We start from the raw sequence: 14,013 nt of genomic DNA on the forward strand, positions 1-14,013 counted from the left end.
ACAACACAACCAGTTTAATCTCTGTAAAACTAGGTTCATCGTGTTACCTCACTGTTTTAAGAATGAGCCTTACGGTCCATATGGAAGGATAAATAAGCCAGAGGAGCTTATTTATTACTATTATTAATAATATTATTAATAGTATTAATAGAAAATACTGCAAGCCACATAATTTAAATTTTCTGGTAGCCACATTTTAAAAAGTAAAAAGATAAAACTTTTTTTTTTTTTTTAAGTTTCTACTTCTTTATTTGAGAGAGAGAGATAGAGCACAAGCGGGGGATGGACAAACAGAGAGGGCAAGAGAATCCCAAGCAGGCTCCATGCTGTCAGCATAGAGCCCGATGCGGACCTCAATCTCAAGAACCATGAGATCATGACCTGGGCCAAAACCAAGAGTCGGATGCTTAACCAACTGAGCGAGCCACCTAGGTACTCCCAAAGAAAATTATTTTTAACAATATTTCCAATATATCCAAGATACTACTCTGGAAGCATAGCATTCTTTTTATTTTTATTTCCACACTAAGTCTTCAAACACTGTTGTCGATCTACCTGCCACACCCATCTCACACACATCTCAATGTGAACTAGCCACGTTTCAAGTGCGTAAGAACCGCCATGGCTCATGGCTCTGGTTCTGGGCAGTGCAACACAAGAGCACGTTAAGGTTTTGGTAACCACAAGCCTTCAACGATGTAGCCCTACTGCCCCTCCTACCCCCTTTTCATTATTCATCTTGATTCCTCAAGATCCAACTTACACAGAACCTCATGAGAAAGGCCTAACCCAACAACTCCAGCCCCTAATGATCCTGTTCCCCTCAAGTAAAAGTGAATGCATACTGTGGACAATGTGTCATGGCAGGCATATGATTGAAACAAAGTTTAAGATAGGAACACTCAGGGAGTTATTTTTTTTGTGTTAGAAGCATGTATAAATATAATGTTATAGTTTGTAATAATAAAAGACGAAATAACACAATGTCCATCAATAGGGAATTGGTTAAATAAATGGTAGCTTATTAGAATACTATATTCTAAAACGTAAGTGAGGAATCAGGATCTTTGATATATATTAATAAGGAAAAATCAGTAAGATATTTTTAAGTTGGAAAAAAGCATGCATTACGTATACAGTCATCGTATGTATGTCTGTGGAGGGGCACAGAGGTAGGTAGGTGTATATAGCATGTATACAGTTGTTATCGCATGCCAAATCTCAGCAAACAGTTACCAGTGGGTGTTTACAGGGAAGAAACCAGGATGACTAGAATAGGGGTCGACAAACGTGTTCTTAAAGGGCCAAATATTTAATCTCATGGACCACAAAGTATTTGTGATAACTACCCAATCAGATGCTGTAGCTTGACAACAGCCATGGATAATACTTTAACGAATGGGCATGGCTCTGTTCCAATAAAAAAACTTTATTTACAAGACAAGGAGCCTGTGGTAAACTGCAGTTTACAGAGCCCTGAACCAGAACACCAGAGGAGGAGACATACTGTTTCACTCTACATACTTCTGTACCTTTTGAGTTGTTTTTATTTTTTTAACCATGCACATAATTACAAACACCTGTTGTGCACCACTTCAAAAAGATCTCTTGACCCAATCTCTTACCCCCCTTAAAGAGAACCAGTTCCTTGAAGGCTGCAACTGGCTTCAGGCAGGTCCAACCAGAAAAGTAAGAGCTCTGTACTTATTCACTACCCGGAAGTATGGAGAAGTTAACACCTGTGGGGCAACCTTTGGCCAGTGGGGGAAGTCGGCCCTGAAATTCATTTCATAAGCCTCCTTCAAATTCTCAGCAGGATTCAGTACGAGCCACGCACGGAGTGATTACCTTGAAAATACATTGGGGTGCATGCACTTACCTCATTCCCAGGACTGACCATTTGAAAGAATGCAGGCATGTTCTGAGAACGGGGAGTAAACCATCAGATGAATGGCTGGGGTAAGATAAGAAAGATAAGTTGAGCCCAGACTGAAAATCCTGTGTGTTCAGACTGGCCCAGAGGCAAGCAAGAAGCCCTTAAAAGTTTGAGTAGATGTCACAAATATGATTAAGGCATTATGACTAACAGATCAGGGCAGAAAGCAGAGAATGGTAGCCACTGGACCAATTCATGAGGAGGTCAGCTGCATAAGACCAATGTTGAAGACAAGTTAGGGAAGGGAAAATTCTGCACCTGAAGGACAGGGAAAACATCAACATAACTTTAAATGGAGGGGGGGGGCGGGAATCAAAGATGATGGTAAGGTTTTCTGCTGGGTTTACTGGGAGAAATATTTGTATTCCTACAAAGCATGTGGGACAGAGGAATAAAAATAAGGGGTTTGGTTTCAGACACATTCAACATGAGGTGGTAAAAAGCATTTCAAATGAAGGTTTCCAAGAGGCCATCAGAACCAGGATTCCTGATTTGAAGCCAGCACAGCCTCAAGGTAAGTGTCTGACTGCTGGCAGCCTAAATTGATCTGCCAGAGCCCTGCAGGCAGAGATTTCCAAGGCAGAGGGAGATTAGAGTAAGTGGAAACAATGAGACTTAGAGAACGTCTATACTTAGGGAAGGAGGAGGAGGAGGAAACAAAAGAACAACAAAACTGTCTTGGATATTTATAGAGCAGGCAGGCAAGCACCACAGATGGTCCAGTTGGGGGCAGTCACCATTCGCTGAGCGACTAACTAGATGCCAAGTATTTTCATTGCTTTTCTTGATACTCAGAAACCTGAGAACTATTATCCCAAATGAACATAAGAAGATGGAAACTTACGAAGATCCAAGTTCATACAGCCAAAATGGGGTAGGACTCTCAAAGAGGAGGGTTAACAGTGCGAAATGACCCCTGGGGGAGGCAGGTCGGTAGGCTTTAGGTATTCTTCAAAAACAGTTCCAATGAAAAGACAGCAACCAAAGTCGGATAAGGAAAGACTAAAGCAAAGTGAAGAAGCCGCTAAATCCCTAGTTAGAAATTTGGTCTGTAAAACTGAAGAGGAGAAACCAACACAGGCAAGTAGTTAAATTAACAGCCTTGTTTCCCCTTTACCAAATAGGAAAAAGCTGCGGCCATGTGTCAGCACACAGGAAGGAGCCAAGGAAAGGGAGAGAATAAAGGTACTGAGGAAGGAAAGTACCGGAAGTCAGAAGAGAACAGGCACATGGACACAGAGCAGAGGCACGGAACGGATGCCAGTCTTGTCCCATACGTGGAGAGAGGCAGAAAGTGTGCGCACAGAAGCACTTATGTCGGCGTTACAGGAGGGTTGCATGCAGGGACTGCATTCTGGTATCCACTATCCAGTTACATTAGAACAAAGCAAGAAATGAAGCACCAGTGTTTTCCTTGGTATAGAAACCACTATTTCAGTATTTTAATTTGGGTTTGAGATGCAAATGATTTACATCTTGAGAGCAGAGTCAACACCTCATAACTGAAAAAAAAAATTGCTGAATAAAACTCATCTTTACTCAAAATTAGTTTCAAATGAAAAAACTGGGGCGGGGGGGAGGGGGGAAAGAGGAGTTCCCTCATTTAAAAAGTACTCTTTTATGCTTTCCTGACCTTCAAGAGAAGAAAATGACAATGAAAACAGTAATTCCTACTGAGTCCTACAGTTCAAATGAACACGTGAGGGCGAGAACATGAAAGCTTGATGGGAATCTCCAGCTACACGTGACAAAACCAGCGAAGAGAGGAAGACGCTTCCTGTGAAACCAAATCTAGGCAGCTACCCAGAAAGAGACTGATCTAGCAAGAACACAAAAATAAAATCGTTCAACAAAAGTTATCACACAACAGGTGAAATTATTTGGAGATACAGAAGTCTAGAGGAAAATGCTTAGAATGGGCTCAGAACTGTCTCCTTGCCATTATTTTATTGTATCAGTCAGAAAAGCCTTTTCCAGAAAGTAGAAAAATGTGCACAAAAATATACATGCAACTTAAACAAGATACCACGGGAGAGAGCCAAAGCATAAGAGACTCCTAAAAACTGAGAACAAACTGAGGGTTGATGGGGGTGGGAGGGAGGGGAGGGTGGGTGATGGGTATTGAGGAGGGCATCTTTTGGGATGAGCACTGGGTGTTGTATGGAAACCAATTTGACAATAAATTTCATATACTCAAAAAAAAAATGAATTAGATAAAAAAAATAAATAAACACACAAGATACCACAGATAAACCTGGTTTTAAGAGATTGTATTAAAAAAGGATAAAATTATATTATAAATTTTCACTGTCATGTAAATTATTTTTATTTGTGAATGGTTAGGTTTATTATTATTACTATTTTTTTTTTTTTTAGAGAAAGAGATGGGGAGAGGGATGGAGAGAGAGGGAGAGAATCTCAAGCAGGCTCCAAACTCTGCATGGAGCCCGCCTCAATCCCATGACCCTGGGATCATGACCTAAGCTGAAATCAAGAGTTGGATGCTCAATTGAATGAGCCACCCAGGAGCCCTTATTTTTTAATATTTTATTTTTAATGTTATTTGTTAATTCATATTTATATGAATTTATAAATACATTTTTAAAAATTTCTGAGAGAGATACAGAGAGAGAACACAGGGGAGGGGCAGAGAGAGAGAGAGAGAGAGAGAGAGAGAGAGAGAGAGAGAGAGAGATTCTCAAGCAGGTTCTGCACGCTCAGTGCAGAGCCCAATGTGGGGCTCAAACTCGTGAACTGTGAGATCATGACCTGAGCCAAAACCAAGAGTCAGACACTTAACTGACTGAGCCACCCAGGCACCCCATAAATACATTTTTTAAGTGTATTTGTTTTGAGAGAGAAAGAGCATGTGCAAGCAAGGGAGTGCAGAGAGGGAGAGAGAGAATCCCAAGCAGGCTCCACACTGCTAGCACAAAGCTTGACATGGGGCTTGATCTCACAAATTGTGAGATCATGACCTGAGCCAAAATTAAGAGTCAGATGCTTAAGCAACTGAGCAACCCAGGGACCCCAATACATTTTGTTTTAATGAGTTTAACAACATTATTTTTATATATGTTACTGTTTGGTAATATATTTATAAATTGAGATTTGAAATGTATTAAATGTATTTAGTTTCACTGATTTTTTTAAATGAATCGCTTTGATGGATAGAATACCACCAAATAAATTCATTAACATAATTATCATTTCATTTTGACACAGCAATCAAGAGTAGGACAAGAGTCACCTGACAGCCTCTAGCTTCGCTGTAAAGAGGCTAGAAGTGGGAGGTTGGGCTGGATGGAGCAGAAGTGCAACTTCATGAAAATGGGAAAAAGCTTAAAATACTGCACGGAAGGCCTTCTGACAAGTTCAAAGATAAGAAATGCCAAGAAACAGGGGTGCCTGGGTGGCTCAGTTGGTTAAGTGTCTGACTTTGGGTCAGGTCATGATCTCACAGTCTGTGGGTTTGAGCCCCGTGCTGTCAGTTCAGAGCCTAGAGCCTGCTTTGGATTCCATGTCTCCCCCTCTCTCTGCCCCTCCCCACTCACACTCTGTCTGTCTCTCAAAAAACGAATAAATGTTAAAAAAATAAAAATAAAAAATGCCAAGAAACAGTAAAGCAGAAATACAATAAGAATTTGTACTGGGTGAGGTAACAGGCTTTTGTGGCTTTATCAACAGTGCTCTGCAACCAGAGCAGCTCTTTGGACTTCCAGAATACGCAGCAAATTATAAACTGCCTGATCTCCCTAAACTAAAGGGACTTAATGCTTCTTGTATTACATGCTCTGTCCAGGGAAAGAATAAGAAAAAAACCGGAGTAAGTCACTAGAAGCATAAACTGCATAAAGGAAAGGACCCAAAGTAGTCAACAACTACTCTTTCCATGGCTTTGTAAACTGAGGTTTATTTGTAACTAGGACTAGAGAGTGAACTTTTTTACCTGGTTATAGAAAAAAAAAATACCCAATGTAGAAAGCCCTATCAGAAGTTCAGCTAGCTTGCTTCAAAGCACCCTGGGAGATATAACTATGTTATTACATCTCACACCTGAATGCCTAGCAACAAAGGAGAGATTATTTCCCCCCTCCATTTTCAGAAGTCCACTCTCACACAGTGGCATGAAAAAAGTAAATTTAAATATCCTACCTTTTTAAAAGATCTACTGGATGTAACTACAAAGCAAAATGGTTGAAACTTTCAGATATCCAGCAATGCTTGGCCCTTGCTTATATGGTTATTAGACTGAACCCTGACCATATCTTACCTCTACCAACTGGACAACAAAAGCAAATGATACTTATATTAAGTAGTTCAGAAAACATGACAGAAAAATCTCTTCTAACATGCTGTAGTACTGTAGAGAAAAAAAATCTGAGTCATATCAAAGTTAGATGAAAATATAATTAAAACAAGATCATTAGATTCAACCATACAATAGAGAGTTTAGAATAAATTCCTATCTTAAAAGAACCACCGAGAAAACAGTTGACTCTGGAACAGTGTGGGGTTAGGGGTGCTGAGCCACTATACACTGGAAAATCTGCATAAAGCTTTGGACTGCCCAAAAACTCAACCACTAATGGCCTACTGTTGACAGAAAGGCTTACTGATAACATAAACTGATATCAATTAACACATATTTTATATGTTGTATGTATTAAATACTGTGTTCTTATAACAAAGCCAGAGAAAAGAAAATGTTAAAATCAAAACAGAGACTATTCATAGTATTGTATGGAAAAAAAATCCATGTATAAGTGGACCCGTGCACTTCAAACCCATTGTTCAAGGGTCAACTGTATATCAAAATATTAAAGACAAAAATCTCATTAGATTGTGCCTGCCCCTTCCCTTCACATCTCCAGTTTTAAAGACAAGCATCCTTTAGACCACTTAATACAATCATTCATACTGCTGCCTTTATTTTACAAGTCTGGATTTTCCCTGTCTAAAAGGGTATTATTTTTTTTATTACAAATTTTTTTAATATTTATTTATTGAGAGAAAGACAGAGCGTGAGCAGCGGAGGGGCAGAAAGAGAGAAGGAGACACAGAATCTGAAGCAGGGTCCAAGCTCTGAGCTGTCAGCACAGAGCCCGATGCAGGTCTCAAACCCACAAACCAAGATCATGACCTGAACCAGTCAGATGCTTAACCTACTGAGCCACCAGGTGCCTAAACGGGTATTATTAATAGCCACACCTACCACTATTTATATGTCAAAAATCACTATAGGACTAGAGCTCTGATGAAAAGGCCTGGAAAGTTACATTCAAAATCTCTCTAAGTTACTTCACCCAAACTAGTCTTGTTTGAAAGTAGTAAGTTAATGACAGATGAGGATTTTAAAAGACAGAAAGCTAAATGATAAACACTAAGAATACATGTCATGAATCAGCATTTCAGTTCAAGTTCAGAAGTGGAAAAGGTGAGCAGGGTCAGCTGAGCCCAGGGGTAACAGGCAAGAGAGAAATCACGTTTAAACTGGAAGTTATGGGGAAGTCTTCACAGACAGTAGGTGTCTGCGGGTTCCTGAAAGGTGGGAAAGGTTCTGACCAGTGGGCTCCAGGCTCACTGAAGCCTTTTTTAGGGAGACTGTCATCTGGGAGACTAGCCCTGGAGCACAAGGCACGTCTCAGGTTAGAGTGGTTTGAGTATTGCATATGAGCAAGGATGCCGTGGCTAAAAAAGACTGGGCGCCACATCAGGAAGAAACCTCAACATCCTGCATTAGAGGATGGACTGAAGTCAGTATGTGGGGACAATTCACTGAGAATTTCTGAGAAGTAAAACAGAATTCAGTTTTAGAAAGATTAGTTGGGCGGCGAATGGCCGAATGTAGCCTGGGAGGCTGAGCGCCAAACCTCTCCTACCAGAAAAGACCACAGAGGCCTCAATTCAGGAGTCCAAATTGGAAATGAGGAGAAAGCTTCCCCGATACAGGGAAGACATTTAAAATTGCCGCCGAGGTTCTGGACACAAGTGACTAAGTGATTCTATTAACATACATTAAAGTCGTTAATAAGGCCAAAGGACAGGGTTCTTTCTGGTATGCTTATGAATTTAGTTTTGGCATCCCGTACGCTGCAGCACTCTGTACTGTCAAAGACGGCTTATTCCTTTGCGTTCCTGAGGGTTACTTCCTGCAAGCCAGAGCACGTTTTTAAAAAGTGAGAGTCACTCTTCGTAATCCATATATATTTGGCAAAACCACAGGTCATACAAAGCTGAATTTGGGTAAGCAGCTGGGGATGAGCGTTTTCAGCAATGAAATGGCCGATGTTCTCATCCTCAGGGAATACGAAAAGCCTCCCACTGTCCTCTGTTACAAACTTTCTACCCGGAACGAGTACTTGCAGCTCTTTAGGGCACATCTGATCATCAAGACGCCCTTTCCTCAGCAGCATCCCGATGCTCCCGGACTGGAGGTTTACAGCGGGCTCCTTGCTGGGCGCTCCCATCCCCTCCCCCATAAGGAGCCGGGCGAGGCCGGCCCGACCCGGGAAGAAGGGCCCTCCGCCGCCTCCACCCCAAGGAGCCGGGGCGGGCTCCCCTCCCCCCGCCGGCAGCCGGGGCCGGGCGCGGCGCTCCCGGCGGCCGCGAGCCTGGTACCCGGTGCACCGGCTTCGCAGCCGGCCCGGCCCGTCCTGCTCACCTCCGCCCGGGCAGGCTCGGGGCCCTGCACGGCCGCCGGCTGCGGCTGCAGCTGCTGGGCGGGCGCCGGCGGTTCCTTGTTCCGAAGGCTAAGGTCTTCGTCCGGGACAGCGCGGACGCCGGCCGGGGCCCACAGCAGCGCTAGCAGCAGAAGCAGAAGCAGCCGGGGCGCCGATGCGCGGCCACTCCCCCGGGCCGCCGCCGCCATCCCGCTGGCCGAGGCGGCCACGCACGGGCGCCACAGGAGGAAGTGCGGGCGACGGGAAGCCTCGACTCCGAGCCGCCCCGGCAGTGCGTCCCTCTCGCCTCGCCGCCCCAGCTTAGCGAGAAGCCGGCACCATGCGGTAAGAGACAAGGGCGGGCGAGAGGCTTAGCGCAGGCCGGCGTCGCAGCCGCCGGCTCGACCCTCCCCTTTTCCGGCAGCGGCCACAAGACTCTGCCAACTGTCTCGTTGCGGGCCAGCCCAATTCCTCCGGGCCCCGCCCCTGCCCGTGACGGCCTCCCATTGGCCGGGCGTCCGCCTCGGCGTCGTGACGTCCCCAGGCAGGTTGAGGTGCGGCTCGCGCCCTCCTCCCATTGGACCCAGCGCTCCTGGGAGGTACCCGGCACCGCGTGACGTTCCTCTCCTCGCATCTTCCCGCGCCCCACGCGGGGTCCTCCTCCCCCGAGGCTGCCCACCAGCCCAAGGCCGCACGGCTCATTGCTTCTGTTCCCACCCGAGTCTTCTGCCCTAATATCCGGGCCGGCCTACGCTTCTCTTAGCCTTTCCTAGATGTCAAATTAGTTGGAGCGCCCTGGTTACGTGGCACTCGCTGCGGGAACCGCCACACCTAGCCCAGTTCCACGCTCCTCACTATTCTCGGTGCCGCCTCCAACGTGCAGCCTTCTATAGAGGACGGTGGTCTTACAGGGTCAAATGCGATTGTTTCAAAGAAACCTCTGAAATGGGACTTCGGAAGTAACAAAATCCTCAATACTTGTTTTAGATATTATGTTTGCCTAGAATCATCCCCAGACCAGAAACATTTAAAGCCTTTCCATTTTGGATGTTTTGTGGTGTACCTATCTTAGACTGGCCTCTTAACTTGGTTGGCTTTTGAAATTGGGTGTTTAGGCGCGGGAAAGAGTGGAAAACAGGTAAGGATGGTTGTTGGTTGGGCTTGAAAGTAATTTTACATCTTATACAAAGTTGAGCTACTTAGTTATGAGAAGTGTGACTAAGAGCGTGCTAACCATGTACCAAGCAATATTCTAAATACATATATGTCCACGTATTAAACCTGTACTCTATGAAGAGCTACAGAACAGTATCTATGAAATGTGGGAACAAGAAATGAATCTACCAAAACAATCCGTGGCAAAGTGGGCAAACCTACTTTGAGTTCACTAACACCACATTATGTCTCGAGTTAGTAAAGCTTTTGTCCATGCTGTTCTTCCTGTCTGTAGTTAACGTCCTCCATTCTATCACTGTAAACGCCTACTCATACTTCTAAAACCTGTTCAGGCCTGACCTCTCAGAAGTCTTCCTCCAACACCTCCTCTTACAGAATTCATTACCCCTGGCTTCATGCTACTGTAGCTCATACATGCTTCTCTTGTGTGACCAGGATGCCTCCTACACAGTTTGGGGCACAAATGTGCCTCCCCGTTCATCCCTAGAGTGCAAATGCTTGAGCCCTCATAAACCAGTAATAGAAATCCCAGAAGTCCAAAATATCCTACCTCCAGAAGCCTCTCCTTTACAAATTCAGGATTTTCTGTGCTTAAGAGGTGCCCGAAAGGGAGTCTAGTGACTCAGTCTAATGGCCAAGGCAGAAGGGTAAATGTGGCCAAACTGGCCATGTGTCCCTGATGCCTGGAAGGTACTTGGCTTATTTTCCGGGATGGGCCACCCACACACTCCAGAGCTCTCTAACAGGAAGTGCTCCTAGCCAAATTCCCAGTTAGATGATGCAGTGAGGATTAATGGATTACAGCTATAAGATGCCTAGGCAGTAGCTTCTGCATGTGAGGTGGCTCAGGAGCAAGGCAGCAAAGCTGTTTAACACAAGTAAACAGTAACGCATTGTCACCATGGGGAACCTGAACAGCAGGGTCAGTGCAGTGTCAGAATCTGGGCCTGAGTAGGGCCTTTCCAGCCTGTCTCAGTGTCACCTCGATCCCGTGGACCGCAGGCTCTGCCACTTTGGGCCCCTGGTGTAGATTCCAAAGTAATGAGCTTTTTGCACCATCAAGAGGGCTACTCAGAACCCTGGCTTCACCACTCTGAGGATTTAGAGCCGTCCCTGTTCTAACCTCACTAGTGACTATCTCCCATTAAAAAAAAAAAAAAAAAAGATTAAAATCACAGGTGATTTCCTGATTTCTTGACACACAATGGGAGCTACTTACTTGACCCCGTATCCATTGAGGATGGAGGGGCTCCACAATTCCAAGTTGTTTCTTCTGTCTCAGCCTACACAGATTTAGTCTCACTACAGTGTATCACTGGCAGGCAGCCTCCTGGTTAAGAAACCCTACCACACATGGATTACACTGGATTCTAATGTTTGTTTTTTTTAATTCCTACCTCCTTGCAGAGTCTTCAGCTTCTCGATGGTAAGATTATGTCTTTTATCTTTACATCCCTAGCACCTAGCAGATTTCCTAACACGGTCATAGTGACGGCCATCATGACCAGTAATAATAATAGTGCCGACTCTGATCCAGGCAGTGCTCTGAACATGTTATAGGAATGATCTCACAAGGTCGGTACCAGTATCCTCATTTTTACAAATGAGAAATCGGAGACTTAGTTCAAGAAACTTTCCCCCAAATTACACAGTTAATACGTGGCACAATTGTGCTTGGTACCTGTTTTGTGCAATGTAACCATGCCCTACTTACTGAAAATCAAAATCTGTAAAACCAGCCAATGAACAGTGAACATTTCCATTATCCGTTAGAGGAAAATGCCCTTTATCCACTCCAAGTTCCAATGAGGAGGGCTATTTCCCGGCCTCTCCCAGAGGTGTAACCATTTCACCACTGACAGAAAGTAAATTTGGCCAGGGTACGCTAGCATGCTGGGCTTAGCACTGCCACCTTTTTCCTCTTGGGAAGTCCCCGTCTGCTCTGAGCCCAGTGCTGCTCGCAAGCGGATGGAGACAGCTCTTGATTCTGGAGTTCAGTATTAGCCCAGCACACCTGTCCACCAAACCTAAAGTCCCTCCCTCCAACCTAACCACCTGTTTGTCTCACTCTTTGTTTTCCTCTTCAACTTTCCAGAAGTAGTGAAGAAGCAAGCTATTTTCTGAGCTCTCTTAGAGACCTCTCCTGCACTCCCAAATCATCAAGGGGTGGATTAAAGCTTTTTACTTTAAACAGCCCACAGAATTAAAGGCTGATTAGAGAAGCCAGGACAGGGAGTGATGAGAAAGAAGCGGAAACCAGAAACTTCATGCTAAGAGCCAACTGAAGATCATTGAGAATTAACGAGAAAGCACTTGGCTAATTGAAACGTAGGTAAATGACAAATAGCAGTTTACAACTTGCTTGACCTTCTCAAGTCTTTAAGCACTTCTACTTATGTGAAATGAAGCGTACTGGTACCCACGGGCATGCCAAACCCTTCAGATGATAAGAGCCTGGCCTTTGTAGGGGGCCTCTGCTGGCCCAGAGGAAAGGGGGCCGCCCTTCCAGGCCCCTCTTCAGACTTTACTAAGTTTCCACACACAGGCTGTAAATTCAGAGAGACTGCTGAAGACCCGCTTCATTCTCACTCATCAAGCTATCTGCTTACTGTCTCCATCTGGGTGTCTCACAGTCCTTTCAAACAAAGCATGAGCAAAACAGGTCCCTTGATTTCCCTCCAAAAACCTGTTCCTTTCCCAGCCTTCTCATCTAGTAAATGGAACGAGCATCCCCGAGAGATTCCTCTCATTTCCTCATACCCCACCTCCAATCCACCAGCAAGTTCTGTTGTCTCTACTTCTAAAATAGGTCCTGGGAGCACCTGGGGGACTCAGTCAGTTAAGCATCTGACTCTTGATCTCAGCTCAGGTAATGATCTCATGGTTCATGGGTTCAAGCCCTGCATCAGGCTCTGCGCTGACAGCGTGGAGGCTGCTTAGGATTCTGTCTCCCTCTTTCTCTGCCCCTCCCCTGCTTGTGCTCGCTCACTGTCTCAAAATAAATAAAAAAACATTTTAAAAAAATAAACAAAATAGATCCTGAATCTCTTCACCTCCTTCTATCTCCTTGTCAAAGTAACCACCTCGTCAGAGTAGGTGTTATGTCTCACCTGGACTCTTAAAAGAGACTTCTAATTTAATAGCCCCCCCTGCTTCCATTCTTGCCAAATTTCAAATTCACAATTAAAATAAATCATTTCATTCCCATTTAACATTATCTAATGGCTTCAAATGCCCTTAGAATAAAGTCCGAAGTCCCTATCTCTGAATTACAGTTCTGTGTGATCTAACTCCTGCCTTCTTTGTGACTTCATCCCTTGGCTTTCTCTACCTCACAGGCCGTGCCCAACCAAACATGTTTCTACCTCAAGACCTTTGTACAGTACTTGTTGCTCTTCTTGGATCACTCATTCTTCAGATCTTCTGGTTACTTAGAGGAAATGCCACTTCCTCAAGGGAGACCTTCCTGCCCATCCATCTAAAGTAGGTAGACCTCTCCCTCCCCTTGCCTTGGTCACTCTGTCTCAGTGTCTTTTTTTTTTTTTTTTTTTAACCTTTTTCATAGCACTTATCACTATCTAAACTTAACTTGGGGGCGCCTGGGTGGCGCAGTCGGTTAAGCGTCCGACTTCAACCAGGTCACGATCTCGCGGTCCGTGAGTTCGAGCCCCGCGTCAGGCTCTGGGCTGATGGCTCGGAGCCTGGAGCCTGTTTCCGATTCTGTGTCTCCCTCTCTCTCTGCCCCTCCCCCGTTCATGCTCTGTCTCTCTCTGTCCCAAAAATAAATAAAAAACATTGAAAAAAAAAATTAAAAAAAAAAAATAAACTTAACTTGATTCTCTGATTGTTTACTCATTATCTGTATTCCTCAACTAAAATGTAAGCTCCAGGGCAGGAATCTTACTTGTTTTGCTCACTGTATTCCCAAGGTCTAAACTAGTGCCTGGGGGCACCTGGGTGATTCAGTCGGTTAAGCATCTGACTTTTGATTTCGGCTCAGGTCATGATCTCACAGTTCATGGGATGGAGCCCTGCATCCGGCTCTGCTCTGTCAGCACAGAGCCTGCTTGATATTCTCTCTCTCTCTCTCTCTCTGTCACTCAAAATAATTATAATATAAAAACTAATACAAAACAGAAACACTTAAAATAGTGCCTGGCCATAGAACACACTGTGATATGAATGAAGCATTAGTTTAATGAAATTATGAGAATGAAAAGATAAAAACAAATCAAGAGA

The 14,013-nt window shown here is 44.4% G+C and overlaps 1 protein-coding gene and 1 long non-coding RNA gene across 5 annotated transcripts in view; one reads left to right on the forward strand and one right to left on the reverse strand.

Annotated features, from left to right (window-relative positions):
• The window catches only part of TMEM165 (transmembrane protein 165), a 35,714-nt gene extending 26,661 nt beyond the window's left edge, over window positions 1-9,053 (reverse strand). For 3 of the 4 annotated variants that reach the window (XR_006217009.1, XR_006217008.1, XM_042984502.1), the window contains exon 1: window positions 8,601-9,053. Coding sequence is in view for 2 of the 4 variants with exons in the window: in XM_042984502.1 (XP_042840436.1) it covers window positions 8,601-8,807 (207 nt within the window). In the remaining 2 variants the exon portion in view is untranslated. Of the gene's footprint in view, window positions 1-1,879; window positions 2,007-8,600 lie in introns of those variants that run through there. The other variant, XM_042984503.1, reaches the window with a different exon arrangement.
• LOC122238038 lies at window positions 2,215-3,455 on the forward strand. The gene is made up of 3 exons (XR_006217010.1): window positions 2,215-2,260; window positions 2,353-2,450; window positions 3,061-3,455. It is a non-coding gene; the product is annotated as an uncharacterized LOC122238038 (long non-coding RNA).
• Window positions 9,054-14,013: the final 4,960 nt, after the last annotated feature.

This window comes from Panthera tigris, chromosome B1 (assembly GCF_018350195.1).
Source record: "Panthera tigris isolate Pti1 chromosome B1, P.tigris_Pti1_mat1.1, whole genome shotgun sequence".
NCBI classification, from domain to species: domain Eukaryota; kingdom Metazoa; phylum Chordata; class Mammalia; order Carnivora; family Felidae; genus Panthera; species Panthera tigris.